Source organism: Crocodylus porosus, unplaced genomic scaffold, assembly GCF_001723895.1.
Source record: "Crocodylus porosus isolate Cpor-Errol unplaced genomic scaffold, CroPor_comp1, whole genome shotgun sequence".
NCBI lineage: Eukaryota > Metazoa > Chordata > Crocodylia > Crocodylidae > Crocodylus > Crocodylus porosus.
The window spans coordinates 108,409,771-108,424,906 of NW_017728906.1; the positions used below are offsets into that span (position 1 = coordinate 108,409,771).

Genomic DNA, 15,136 nt, shown 5'->3' on the forward strand with positions numbered 1-15,136 from the left:
ATTCCCCACGAATTTTTACCCAGAGGGTCTCTAGCTGTCCATGTCGGTCGCCAACATCAGCTTGCAGGGACCCTGCCCAACTCTGGTTTGGGCTATCACAGCTTCAATCCGTAAGGCTTAATGGAAAATGTGGGTAAATCAATTCATTGTAGCACAAGACACTCCCTTGTATATTAAATATTTGTTGTCACATCTTGGAAAACTGATTAAGTATTTTCCTTGCATTCCCCTATTCACTGAATTTATGTGGTCATCCTGGGGAGAGTTATGGGTTTTGGAGGGTTTACTTTGAAGCAAAGGCACTTATACATATGACGAAAATTGGCTGTTTTTTTCAGTTTAATTGCCTCACGCTATACATGCACGGGTTTTTTTTATGATTTAAATGAGTTTGCTACATTGGAAGCTAAAGCACATCTGCAAGTAGTTAAGTTTGCAACGTAGCTATTTGTAATGTTGGAGGCTTTGACAGCTCACCTCCTGCTGTGGGAGAGGTGGGATGAAGGCAGAAGCGGTGAGGGGCCCAATTCTATTTTTTGGCTGGGGGGCAAGCTGCCAGTGGGCCAAGTGGCCCCTGAGCTGTGGAGGGCCCCTGAGCTGTGGAGGGCTCCCGTCTTCCCTTTCTGGGTTCCCCCAGGTGAGCTGCTAGCAGGCAGGTGCTGCCCCAGCTCAGGCTCAGGCTCAGGCTCTGGGTGCTGCCTGCGAGCTGGGACAGTAGCTGCCCACTAGCTGCCTCCCCTGGTGGCCTCTGGGGGGCACTGCTGCCATAGTGAGACAGTCTGGGAGCAGGACAGGTGGGCAGGCTCTGCAGGAAAAAAAGTTTCGGGCCCCTTGTCACTTCTTTTTATTTCTCAGTGAAGCCTGCCTGCACAAGCTGGTGCTGGGCTATGCAGCCCCTGAGCTGCATGGGGGCCTGGTCTTTCCCCCTGCGGCAGTGGCTTCCCCCTAGGGGCCGCCTAAGTGTGGTTCTAGCTGCATGGGTGCAACCCCAGTTCATAGGCATCACCCGCTGAATCCAATTTTTCCCCGAACCTGCACACTGAAAACCTACCAGGTTCTTGTCCCTGCGCAGACTCAGGGAAGATGTGGATCTGGCAGGTGCTGCCTGTGAGCTAAGGCAGCACCCATGCAGCTAGCACCCCACCTGGGGAGGTGCCACCACCATGGAGGGAAGGACCAGACCTCCCTGCAGCTCAGGGGCCATATGGCCTGGCAGCAGCTCGCATGGGCAGGCTCCACTGACGGGGAAAAAAAAAGCAACAAGGGCCCTGATCCTTTTTTTCCCGTGGAGCCTGCCTCTCCCACAGCCAGAGGGCAAGCTGCCAACAGGCCCTGAGGTGCGGGGGATCCCAGACCTTCCCTCCATGGTGGTGATGCCCCACAGGCAGCACCTGCTTACTAGCAGCCCACCCAGATAGCCCAGGGTGGGGCGCCACCATCACAGAGGAAAGGACCAGGGCCGTCTGCAACTCAGGGTTCACTCGGGCCACTGACAACTTGACCCTGTGGCTGTGGGCAGGCTCTGCAAAAAAAAAAAAAGGATCAGGCCCCACACTGCTTTTTTTTCTTTCTCCTCAGTGGACCCTCCCTGCGCGAGCTTCCATAACAGTGAGTGAAGCCCCTCAACTGAAATGTTGTGTTCTTAATTGTCACAATTAAATACTCACCTTTTTAATTTAGGGGACTAAACTCCTACATGTACAAGTGGCGCAAGATCTTTACTGTAACAGGTTCATAATAACTGGCATGCAGTAGCCGTTTCCAAGCACAGCTGGCTTTTCCTTCAGTACAGGTCCTTCATTCTGCACATGAACATTTCTTTGAAGTATAAACTTAGTATTATGAGCTGGTATCCCATATATTTAAAGGACCTATTGCCAGGTCCTGTGCATTTTGGCTAGGGACAGAAATTACACATAAACTGATATAAGTGATTAGAAACTAGTTTAAACCTGTAACAGAACAGAAGTTCAGTGCACATAGACCGAATGGTTGAAACCGGTTTAAGATATACCTGGATAGATGTAGTATCAGATTGAATTGCTTTAGGTTAAAATGGTCTACAGAAACTCTGTCCCAAACACCCTCTTAACTCAAGTTACCTCTCAGACCGCAGAGTCCCAAGATGATTTGTGCCCTTCCCAACCCCCATTTGTAGGACAGGTAAGCTAGCCTTGGCTGTGCTGTCTGCTCAAGCCAAGCTAGGCTGGCCTCGCTTCCAGGCTGTCACAGAGCTGAGGCAGCAAAGAGTCTCCTCCTTAGCCTGAGTTGTGCCTGCACCTGTTAGCCCAGCATGGCAGTGGGATGGGGAAGGGGAACAGAGCCCCCTGGCCCTAGCCCTGCCCCAAGGCCCTAGTCTGCCCAGCTGCATGGAGGGTGATTCCCCTCCCTTCCCTGCAGAGTGGGCCAATGCTTACCCTACCTCTGCAGTGGGGGGGGAGGAGAGAAGCAGTTCCCTGGGCTGGTGCTAGGACCAGCAGCCTGAGGGCTGCCCATTCAGGAGAGCCCCATGCCTCACAGGGTTTCCCTGACCCAGCCCAGGATCACCAGACCCTGATCTGCCCAGATGCTGGGGGGGCCAAGGGTGATTCTCCACCCCCCATGCAACCAGGCTGGTGTGAGTCATTGATGTGTAGGGGGGAGGGGGAGGAAGCAGCATCCTAGGCCAGGCTGGCCCCGAATGGGTATTTGCCCACATATGGGGAGTCCCACACCTCTGGGGGGGGGGATTTCTCTGGCTGTCCCAGAGTCCCCCAAGCCCTGTTCCTCCCTGCCACAGGAGCCAGAGAGATTTCCTGTCCCCTCCCCTGCATTGTAGAGCTGATGCTGGGTCTGCTGTATAGGGAGAAGTGGGGAAGCAGCCCCCCAGACCGGAGCAGGCCCCAGCAGCTGGAGGGCTGCCCATGCAGAGGGAGCTCCATGCCTTATGAGGTTTCCCTCCTGGCTCAGTTTCCCCTACAGGACCCTGGTGGATTCCCTCCCCCACATCCTCCCCTTCATGGTCAGGCAGATGCTCACCCCAGCTCCACAGATGGGAGGGGAGAAGCAGTCCCTTGGGCTGGTGCTGGCCCCGGTACTTATGGGGCTGACCATGTGGGGGAAGCCTCATGTCTCAGGGAGTTTCCGCACCCTGCCCTGGAGGAATGCTTCCCTCCTCTCACCTGCAGGGGCAGGGAAAACATTGGCTCCACCACTAAGGGGAACGGGTGGAGGGGGGATCTCTCAGGCTCCAGCAAGGGAGGCTGCAGCTTGGGGGACCACAGGCCAGCTGGGGTTGAAGCCATGTGGGCAAACACCTTCTTGGGTCCAACCTAGCTGGGGGACTGGTTCCTATATGTCAGTGACTTGCGCTAGCCTGGCCATGTTAGGGAGAATCATCCTTGTGTGTTCCCCACCTCCCCCCCCAGCTTGGTAGAACAGCAGTTCATTATCTGGGGTCTTCAGCTTTATGACTACAGCTAGGGACAGACATTCAAAAAGCCTGAGCCTGAAATTGATTCAATTTTTGCAGGCAAGTCTAACCTGGCTAGGCTGAATCGGTTTGTGACCACACAGACATCCCCTAATGATTGAAGAGCCACTGTAGTGAATAAAGCTAGAAGCTGGGGAGGATGCTAGAGCAGCCCTCCCTTCATTTCTACAGTGCTGAGTGGCGGGGGGGGGCATGGCCATGCCCCAGCAGGACGTTCTGATTAAGGTGGACCCAACCCCTTGCTGCTCCTGATCAGTGAGGGAGCCATCAGGGAGTTGCACAGTATTTACTTACACAGCAGTGAAGAGCATTTATCAGCCCATCAAGAATACAAAAGCTCTTCTTAAACAACTTTTTCCAAGGAAGGAACAAAAGCACATTACCAGTTACCAGTTGATTTGCTGCAAAAAGCCCTAAGCAGACAATATCCTGTTTGCCTTACACAGACGCCTCTCAGCATTAGCTAGCATACCACATGCTGGATACAGTCCATGCTGGGTGGGGTTGGGGGCAGGAATCCCTGCTTGAGCTAAGAGTGGTGGGGGTGGGAGTCGGGGGGCCACAGGGGGAAGCCAGGCAAACACTGCTGTGCCTGCCATCTCTGCCAAAGCAGAAGGGAGGGGCCAACCCAGCTCTTTGGAGCTGAGAGCCGCACCCAGGGCTGCAAAGCATCTGGGATGCTGGGGGACTCTGGTTTAAGTTAAACCAGCAGGGGTTCTGGAAGGCTAGGGATAGACACTCAAAAAGGCTGAGTCTGAATTGATTCACTTTGCAGGTTAGTTTAAGCTGCGCAGCTCAAACTGATTAATAACTGGACAGACATTTTCTGTTAAATCAGGAAATGCAAGCACGTGCCTGCAGTGGCTCAAGCCAGAAGCAAGTGGATGCTAAAGCCAGCCACTGGCAAAGGGGAGGGAAGAGAGACACCCTCTAAGACTCTCACCTCTCCTTGCTGGAGCCAGGGGGCATGGCCAGGCACCAGCTGGGGCTCACAGGACACACAGAATGCCAGCCACCAGCCTGGGGGTAGGGGTGGAGGTGGGGGAGGGACAGGGGGAAGAGCTGCTGCCAGACTGAGGAATGAGGATGGGGAAAAAAGTTCTTTTTCTGAAGCAAGCATGTATTGAACACAGCAACTTGCAAAGCATACAACAGAAAACTACCAAAAATCTTTATCTAAGCTAAGATACAGCCCAGTAAAACACACCATATGCAACTTAATCTAACTTAAAATGTAAAGCAGGAAGACAAGTGTCAGCAAAACCTGAGTTAGCTGCCCAAACAGGAAAGGACAGCTTGGTCTTGCGTCGTGGGCACTAGCTGTGATAATATAAGTCAAAAGACATGAGAGTGCCAGCAATAATTTTTTTATTACTTCTGCAGAAGGGTAGACTCCCGCCTTATGGGTGGAGAGCTACCCTGAGAGGGGTTTGACCTTCCATATTTATATGTTTGCTTTACATATGTTATAATGAGGTTAGTCATCGTTACATATTTTTCTGTTAGTTATAATTATCTCTTGTGATTGTCATCATCATAAGGGCATCTTCCCCTTTTCAGTTGAGGGCGCCTTCCTCTTTCTAGTTGGGTCAGGGTCACCTTCCTCTTTCCAACTGGGTCAGGGTCGAGCCTCAGAATAGATGTCTTCTGTATTAGCACTTACATTTTCGTAAGATTATGTTTAGTATTAGTATTACACATCTTAGTCATATATTCTTGGATTAAAACTGCCTACTAGTCATTTTGTTAGACAAACATTTAAAATACTGAATTTATGAACTTATAAACTTCTCATGCTTGAACTTACGACTTACTCAATTAAGCAAGTTAACCTATCTTTTATATCACAAGAGAAAGCCTTGCATAAGTCTTACTAATCCTGAGGGCAGAGTGTCTCCTTACAGCCAGGCATTCAGAAAGGTTTTGTTTAGGTTTTATAGGTTCTGCTTTATAATGTAAATTTAGCTTTCTGCATTCTTTTGTCTGAAACTTACAGCCAGAAGCTGTTTGCAACTTCCCTTAACTCCATCTCCAGCACATATTTGTGATGATTGTCAGGTATTTGCCAACACTTCCCACCTCTCAGTCTGATCCTGCAGGTCTTAGCTCTGGGCTCACAGGTGTAGGTCTTGGATCAGCACACAGGGGACTAGCTTGCCTCCCTCTCCCACTCCGGGACTGCTGTGAAATTAATCCCCTGCCTGGCTACAGGCAAGCTGGACAGAGGGAGGAATTAACTCAGTCTCTGCCTGGCTGCAGGAAAGCTGTGGAGCTGTGGCTGGGGCTGGCAAACCCTAGCTGTATTTCACAGGGTTTGCCAGTGAGGGGGAGAGGGGACAGAGGGAGGAATTTGCCACAGGGGCTATGCAGTCTGGCCACGCCCCACCCCTACTCGGGCTAGAGCAGAGGGGAGGGGCCAGCCCAGCTCTCTGGAACAGAGCCCAGCCCAGATAACATGCTAGGATGCTGGGGATCTCTGATTTAACTTAAACCAGCAAGGAGTCTGGGACAGACATTGCATAAACCGGTTTGAGTCCATCAGTTAAGTCTGATGCTACATTCAACCAGGTTAATCTCAAACTGGTTTCAGCTATTTTCAAACTGGTTCATGTACACTGAATGTCTGTTCTGTTACAGGTTTAAACCAATTTCTGATCACTTAAACCGGTTTATGTATAATGTCTGTCCCTAACCTATTTGCTTAGCCTTACTCTCAGTAATAAGACTTGGTCTCTTTTACAGTGTTAAAGAACTGAATTGTTTTCTTACTTGATTGAAACACTCCATGAACCTTTAATAAAATTACAGAATACTTGGCTTTCACTATATAAGGTGTTGGGTTTTTTTAAATCTGGTAGAGTTGGCATGTGAATACATAATGCTTCTATATACAATCACAGAGGCTGCTCCAAAGCACTGGAAGTCCAGTGTGTCAGAGCACACTTGATTAATGGAGCCTACTGGAGCATGGCGATTACTGCACTCCAGCAGCCTCCTGCATCTTGTGTATAAGCATCCCTGCACTTAAAAATGGCGGAGGGGGCTCTTGAACTAAAGTTCATCAAACAAGCTTTAGTTCAAGCACCCCTGCTGCCATTTTTAAGTGTGGGGAAGCTGATACACAAGACACAGCAGTGCTTTAATTAGAGTGGCTTCCAGAGCCACTCTAATTAAAGTGCTGCCCCCTCCCCCTGCCACCCCAGAACACATGAAAAAATGCCCATAGAATGATAGGGAAAGTGTGCCCCAAATCGGGACTGGAAGGGCAGCTGACAAGGAAACTGGCTGCTCTGGTGCTGCAGTTTTGAGCCTCTGGTCAGTGATGGTAACTCATTTAAAGACACAACAGAAGCAACTAGGAGGAAATGGGAGAGCTTACACAGTTATCAGACCAGCCAGCCTGTTAGGGAAAAGGACTTTTCACCTAGATTTCAAATTAAGTTTTAAGGAAGCTCTTCTCTTAGTTCATAGAATCTTAAGAGCCTACTGCAGTCTTAAAGCCTGTAAATTTAAAGCCTACTATAGTCTACCCTCTATTATATGTTTTGTGTCCAGTTGAACTGTGGCCATAATTAATCTACTATGTAGTGATCTGTCATACCTTGCTAGTGGTACATAAATCTCATGCATAAATCATATGGAGAGGAAAACATAAAACACATAGTAATAATTTGGTACAGCAAAGCATGTCCTATCAATCCACTCTGTTTAAAATATTGGAGTAAAACCAATACACACATCAGTGCACTTTTCAGCTACCTCTTAATTTTGAGGAAGAATTGAAGTTATTAATTTTTAGTATGCTGTTAGAAAATTACCATAGTTTGTACATGAATGATTTTGTGAAATTTGTAATATTTTTATTACAATTGCCCTAAGGTTTACAAAGTCTGATGAAGATATTTACAGATTTTTTTTTCATAGAGTTGGAGTTGTTTTCATCTTAAATACTGATGAAGAAATCGATGGGAATGAAGACACTGGAGTAGCTCTTTGGAGAGCTTTTAACTACATTGCAGAAGAATATGACACCTCTCAAGCTTTTATCTCCATAATCAATGTTAGTACCTTAAACAGATAAAAATAATATATAATACTTTTTTGACTTCTTGATTTCCCATACATTGAGGATTTCTCCATTTTGGGATTGTATAATACAGCTTCTTACACTTAAAACAAGATTGTTTAAAACTTGCATATACTGAATGATTTACTGAACCATTTTCCTGCTCCCCACACAAACACATTGGAGTTGTATTGACTATCTGTGAGTTTTGTTCAAGAAGGTAAAAGAAGGTAGACACTTATTCTTTAGATATTAATATTTTCATCCGGAATCCATTCTGGATTTTTCTGTATGACCTTTTTTGCCTGCTTTTTGTCTTTGTTTCTGTACAAATTGGAATAACAGTATCTGAAATGATGTATTTCTCTCTGCTTTGAACAACTTCTGTAGCCATCCAGTGTGGTAGAAAATGGGAGAGACTATCTAAGACAGTTTCACTACCTGCATTTTTGTCTAGACTGCTTCACACTATTCATGGCTCTGAAGGACTCTGGAAGTCTTTCAGGCTTACATGTTAGGGAATAAGTTAAATTTCTTATGTAAAAGAAGTTAACTTCAGTAGGGAGCTGTAGAGACTAGAAAGGGGAAATGGATAAACTGAAGTGAAAGATCTCTGATTCTGTAAAATAAGTAATTTTAAAAAGATCCAAAGAACAGGGTGCAAACAGATAAAATCATTCTGTAACAATGTTTAATATTATATGTTTTCTCTTACTTTCACTTGCACTATTTCATTTTAGTGGCTAGAAACTTAAGGTAATATAATACCTGAGGGAGAGAAAAGGACAGAGAGGAGAAACCATAAGACTGCTTTAGGACAAAAATAGAAGTTCAGAGAGCTTAAGGATTGTAGGGGCTATACAGTGTTAGTTATTAAGCAGGGATCCTTGTTTTCTCTGATTTAAAAAAATTCCCACTTTTCAGATGAAAAAAGTAAACCAAAATTCACATTTTTCCATGATCAAAATGAAACACCACTCTCTGTGTGTGTGTGTGTGTGTGTGTGTGTATTAGTTGTGTTTCATTTTGAACATGGGAAAATGTGGATTTTGGGTTACTTTTTTAAATCTACAAATTGGGGACTATTTTTCGTTAGAGAAAACCAGGATTCCTGATTATTAGGAAGTTTTGTTATCCATGGCATGATCGCAAAATCTTCAGAATTTATGAAGATAATAGTAAAAACTGATGTATTTTTCAGTGTACTTTATTCCATATTATGAAGAGGACATTAAATATAAATAAGACATATATTTTTGCATCATCATAAGCCTGAGAAAGTTATGGCCACAGGCAGGGATGGATCCAGGAAAGTACATGGTCATACTCCGCCTTTTGGCTCTGCACTACATGCACAGCAAGCTTTCTGAACTCATTGGCATCCCAGCAGAGCTTCTGTCAGAGCTTTGCATGTGCCGTAAATTGTGAGCTCACCAATTGGTTGGTGCAGGGTCTAGCCAGAACTGCTTTCATGCAGCTCTGGAGCCTAGTGTGTGTGCTGAAGTGATTCTGAATCGAATGCAACCTCCTGGAGTGTACAGTGGCTTCTCCAACCATTGCAGGGGGAGTGAGGGGACTCGGGGAGATAGGGTTATTCTGATTCTACCAGTTAACCATAGGGTAGGGGCTGGTGACATGTTTACTGCACGCATGTATATAACAAATAAATAGTGACTATCCCCAAGTTGTGTTACAATATTCTGTACCCTGATTGGCTTAAGACAGGCAGAAGTACTAACAGCTCAGGAGGGTCTGACAGCAGCTATTTCCTCTGTGGTCTGAATTATTTGGGTTCATGCTGATTCTGGTAGAACACATTTATCTCCCATCACTGTACACAGTGGTGATGTGTTACAGTGTTGTAGCCATGATGGTCCAGGAAATATGTAGGAAGAAATATTTTTGGGGCGATATCTTTGACTGAACCAAGTGTATAGTTGGGAGAAGAGTATCTAAAAGCTTGTCTAACAAAATGCCCTTCCTCAGGTCTGGGAAAGAAGCATATACAACCTTCTTATTACCATAAGATATACAAGTATCATAAACAGGTCTGAGGAGGCGATACTTCTCCTGTATGTGGCACTGGTAAGGCCGCAGCTGGAGTACTGCATCCAGTTCTGGGCACTGCACTTCAAGAGTGATGTGGATAACCTCGAAAGGATCCAGAGGAAGGCCACTCATATGGTTAGGGGCCTGCAGGATAGATCCTTTGAGGAGAGGTTGAGAGAGGATCTGATGGTCATCTACAAATTTGTCAGGGGAGGGACATCAAGAAACAGAAGATGTTTTTAGTTACTCCAAGGGGCGCCTTGGTAAACAGAGCAATGGCCACAAACTGACAGAGAGCAGATTTAGACTAGGCATAAGGAAGAACTTCTTCACGTTGAGGGTTACCAGAATCTGGAACAGGCTTCCAAGGGAGATGGTGCTCTCCCCTACCCTGGAGGTTTTTAAGAGGAGACTAGACATGCACCTGGCTAGGGTCATCTAACCCCATCGCTTTTTCCTGCCCAGAGCAGGGGGTCAGACTCGATGATGTATTGAGGTCCCTTCTGACCCTGAAAATCTATGAAATCTATGAAATCTTTTCCCCCTCCTCACACTGAATTCAGCAGCAGGGAAGAGAGGCGCATTAGCACTCCCCCTGCATTCTGCTGCTCTGGTGAGACTCCCAGCTGACCCAGCCTCCATCCCCAAGCTCTCAGAGCTGAGTCAGCACAGTGGCAGGTGATGTTGCAGCAGCAAGAGGAGGCATGCTCAGCCACTCCCTGCAGCTTACTCATGCTCCCTGAGGCTGTCCCTGTTAGCAGAGGAATGGGGATCCCTGGGTGGTGTGCAGGAGCCCACCCAGAGACTCCCATGCCTCAGCCCTAGGGAGCACAATCGGGCTGCAGGGGATAAAGTGAGCATGGTTGCTTCAGCTGCCTGCCTGCAGCTGACAGATATCTGTGGCTGATATTGACAGGTGCTGAGGGAAATGCTTGCCTATGCCTGGCAGCCAATCAGGGATGTCCCACCTGCTCAGCTGTGCTCAGCAGTCTCCAGCAGCCCAGGAAGCCAGCTGGAAGGCATGTTAGAAGCACCCCCAATGTGCTGGCCTCGGCCAGTGCAAGGAGCCTGCGTGCCCTGCTCACCAAAGGATAAAAGTGTTCTGTTCACTCCTGAACTAACCTGCCGGCATTGCTTACAGAAACCTGCATAATTTTGATCAATTCCACCTCAAATTTTTGAATGTCTGTACCTAATGTATTTCATCTGCAATGTCAGACAGTGATCCCTGACCAAACAGGACAGCACTTTACTTAGACAAGTGTTCTGATGGGAAATCCTTTGTATGATCTGTTTGCAAGCAACATATATAATAACAAATAATTAAGACAGTATTTTTTGTGTAGCTAAAATAGCTTTGTTTTGTACCTGTTTTAAAATTTTTGTAGATGTTTCATGAAGTGAAAGAGAAAGATTTTCTCACTGTGAATCATGTGAAAAATGTTCTTAGAAACAAATTTCCTCATGCCAATGTTCCAAGTATACTGGGTATTCATTCAGAATATGACGAGGAAAGGAAGGTATGTTTGCAGAGTGGTAAGACCTATAGTTTTGTTTTTCAGGTAAGATGAGAAAGGTTTCTAAAAGTTAAATCAGTTGAGTGCAATATTTGCTGAGTCGGATTTTTCAGATGTTGCAATATTGGAAGTGTCTTTTTTGATCATTGCCCTCATTAGTATTGACTAGTAGTTAAGTGTACAGCTGTGACTGTGGTAGATAACCATTGACAAGTTCATTTGGTAAGCATCACTTGTATTAGATACTAGTTTATGCAAACACTCTCAATAAGGAAGGAATCCTGTCTTCTAAGTAAATCATATTTTCTTGAATAAAAACATAACTGGTGGATACAAACATTCTGATCCAGAATTGCGATTCATCATGTCAGAAAGTAGAGAAGGCAGAAACGTACAGATATTATCTTGTGTCTGAGTGGAATATAGACACACTAGCAAGATTATCAAGGAATTTTTTAAACCCTCTTCTAATGAAATGAAATATATATCTCATGAGAGATAATTTTGAGAGGCCAACCTGACAGTAAAAGAAAGGCACAGCAGATGTTCCTGTTTGTGATTGGGACAATTAAAGGAAAGGAAAAAAAAGAATACTGAATTTTAACAACAGTAATGGGAAGAGCTATTTTCTTCTGCTATAATGATGTAGATATTTTTCTTCAGAAATCCATAGGAGTATTTTCATCCATGTATTTTCAACCATACTTAATCTGCAAAATATGCATTATTTGCTTATCCGTTATGTGCTTAATATTCTAAAAATAATGCAAGGTAAATAATAGCTTTTAGCAAGAATGCTATAACATGGTATACAATCAAAGATCTAAAAATAATCTTTATATGGATTTACAGAAGGTTTTGTTCTTTTTGATAAAGTATGGTTCACATACTGTTTAATTGTTTTGTTTTCCAAGCTACTTTCTGAGGCATTCTAATAGAATTGCAATTTCAGTTTGCTCACTACTACTTACAAAAATGGACTAGAGCATACAGTACTTAGACATTAGCGTTTTTTCTCTCTTGAAACTAGTTGTATTTCTTACTACAGTCAGCCACATTCTGTTTAACTCCATGATATTCCTGATATGAATAGGCAGGAGCAACCTTTTATAAGAAGACTGGCCTGGGTCCATTGCCTCAAGCTCTGTTTAACGGTGTGCCCTTTAACAGTGAAGAGATGGATGCTGCAGAGTTAGAGACAATTATTCTTCAGAAGATCATTGATGCCACTGGGTTCTTCCAGAGGGCAGTTTTCATGGTATGCTTAGCATTTCTAAAAAAGTATACAGTGAAATACTTGGCAGTGGGTTGTTTTAGTCATACACTCTGTATTTTTTTTAATATTGTGGCTTGAAATTAATGTTATGAAAGTTGAAATAACATCCTTGCCTTAATTTGCAATTATGTATTTGCAACTTAGTATTCTTTGATTATGCAGACATTAAAGTTTGACCAAGCAGATGCTAATCTTTGGAATATTTTCAGGCAAAAAGTACACATGTAAGAAAATTTGGACCTGATATATTAAAATCTCTGTCATATAGTATTTATATATTTCTTTCAGGGTATACATTTTTTAAAATTAAATTGAATTTAATGTATACTATTCCTAAACTTAATGTATACATTTTTTTAAATTAAATTGAAACACATGAATTTAACTACTTAGGCTATGTTTATCTTAATTTTTTTAATAAATGGGGATTATAGAGAACTGCTTTTTTTTTTATACTTTGCTACAGGGTTTGTTAAATGATCAAATGGACACAGTGGATTTCCTCATGGAACAACGTAATGTAATTTCCCGTATAAACCCCACCATTTTTAGTACTGAAAGAAGATATATAAATTTCATTTCCACTTCAGGTAAGCATTTTACTTGCTTGCTGTTGTCATGTTTTTTTCAGTTCTTATTTGTAATAAATTGTATTTTAAATTTTGCAGTTCCTGTTGACACAGAAGATTTTTCAACTTTCTCCTTTTTGGACTCACAAGATAAGAGTGCTGTAATTTCTGAGACCATGAAGTATTTAACAAGGAAGGGTAATCTTTCTTGTTCAGTCTTTTAACCACGTAACAGTTTGCCTTCAGTGATGGCAAGAAAAAATATTTGTACAAGTTAGTATTTTTCTGGAAACTTGGGATAAAAAGGAAATGTTAGCATTGGTCAAAGTGAATATTTATAAGAAGATTGGCCTAAAACAAGTTGTCAAACTCACTCCATCCCACAGGTCAGAACTAGCCTGTGGGGCTTTCATGGGCCAGATTGGATCCAGCAGCAGCAGGGTGATTGGCAGTGTAGCAAGCAGCACTGTTGACACAGCTCACACGACCTTGGCCCCTTGCTACCAAAGCCTGTTTCCATTAGGTCTCCATTGCCCTGAATTCTGTGGCAGGCCCTGCTCCACCCCTAAATTCCTGGGGCAACTGGGAGCCCTGCAGGTCAGAGGAATTGGTTCAGTATTTAGCCCAGGGGTTGTATGTTTGACCTAATATAAATGTGTGTGATCCCTAATATTCTTTTTTTTTTTTTGGTTTACTACAACTACCAAAGGCTTTTGGGATTGTGAGTCTGCCTGAATAACTCTGATGTTGCTAAAACTTAGAATCAAAATTGTTAGAACAATGAACTGAAGTAATAGATTATTTTATAATACAGTCATAAGTCATCATGAGCAGTAAAACTGATTGATTCAGCCCCCTAAAGTAAAAAGTTTCTTTGTTACTTCATTCTACAATTCTGTTATTTACATCTTAAGCTTCAATAATGATGTTGTTCAGTTCAGCCACAATAAATTTAAACCTGGGGGTCATTTCAAAGCTAACTGGTAGTAAAGCAGTGTGAATAGATGATATTCTCCTACAGTTATGCTAATCCATTCAAACATTATTTACCAGTTACGAAATACACTCTTCCTCTTAGATGGGGTGGCTCAGGGAGTGTGGTGTGCAGTTACACTCCCCTTCAATTTTTGGCTCCATTCAGAGTTTAAAACAACTGCCTGGCACAGGCACCTGCATTTACATTCAGAAGGAGCTGAGGGAATTAATTGACTGCATGGTTCACTATTATTTATTGGTGCCTGATAATCTCTTTATAGGTGTTAATGACACTGATCTTCCACTAATCAAGTTCTTCTTTTCTCTACCATTTATTTGTCTATTATCTACAGTGTGTCCAGTAAAGGTGTGCTGCTACTTAGGAACCTATACTGGGTGGCTTTGTTCCTAAGGAATTAAACCCACACAAATCAAAGACGGGGAGGGGAGTGGTAGCATTGAAGGCAAGTGACCTTCAATCAGAGGCAAGAGGGAGTTGCAAAAGTGAGGTGAAAAAGCAAGCTTCTGTAGTAACCTTTTCCTGGATTATTCAGCAGGCAATGGAAGTGGTGGGTGGTTGAACCAGTAGGACATGCATAAAGCTAGGCATGGGTAGATCCAGAAGGGTTGTCTCTCTGGGTAAGGGCACTACAGGTAGCTGAAGAGAGTCCGTCACAACTGTTTGTTTTTGTGTGCTAAGGAGAGAGGTCAACTATGGACATGCTGTGGAGAGGCAGGGCAGTGGAGGGAGAAGGGGCAATAATAGCCCCAAATAGGGCTTTTGTGGGGTGGTGGGAACTGCCTGGTAGGGATTCTGAAGGGAATGGGCTCTCAGGAGGCCATGAGGATTAAGGGCCTTTCGGCAGGTGGGGAGCCTATGGGGTAGAGCAGTGTAGGCTGAGGAGGAACTGAGGCATTTATTAGAATGGGAGGGTGAGGGCCAGATGGGGTTTGGGCCTTAAGGCGGGGTGGTGGAGGGTTAGGGGAGCAATAGGGATTGGGGGGACTCAGAGTGTGAGGCACGGTAGTGAGGTTAGAGCACTCAGAGGGGCAGGGGTGGGCTCATTGGGGTGTGAAGGTAGATGGTGAAGGATCAGAGGGTCTGAAATATGATAGGGATGAGTTCTGTGCAGGGTGTAGTGGGTTCATGGGGGCAGTGAGGTGGCAGGGCAGGACTCAATGGGGTGTGAAGGAGATGGTGGGGTCTTTGGG

The 15,136-nt window shown here is 44.5% G+C and overlaps 1 protein-coding gene across 1 annotated transcript in view; it reads left to right on the forward strand.

Moving 5' to 3' along the window:
* Positions 1-15,136, forward strand: part of UGGT2 (UDP-glucose glycoprotein glucosyltransferase 2) — a 227,763-nt gene that overhangs the window by 106,223 nt on the left and 106,404 nt on the right. The window contains exons 15-19 of the mRNA XM_019528498.1: positions 7,397-7,532; positions 10,976-11,107; positions 12,198-12,362; positions 12,847-12,970; positions 13,049-13,147. Of these exons, the coding sequence (XP_019384043.1) occupies positions 7,397-7,532; positions 10,976-11,107; positions 12,198-12,362; positions 12,847-12,970; positions 13,049-13,147 (656 nt within the window). The remainder of the gene's footprint in view (positions 1-7,396; positions 7,533-10,975; positions 11,108-12,197; positions 12,363-12,846; positions 12,971-13,048; positions 13,148-15,136) is intronic.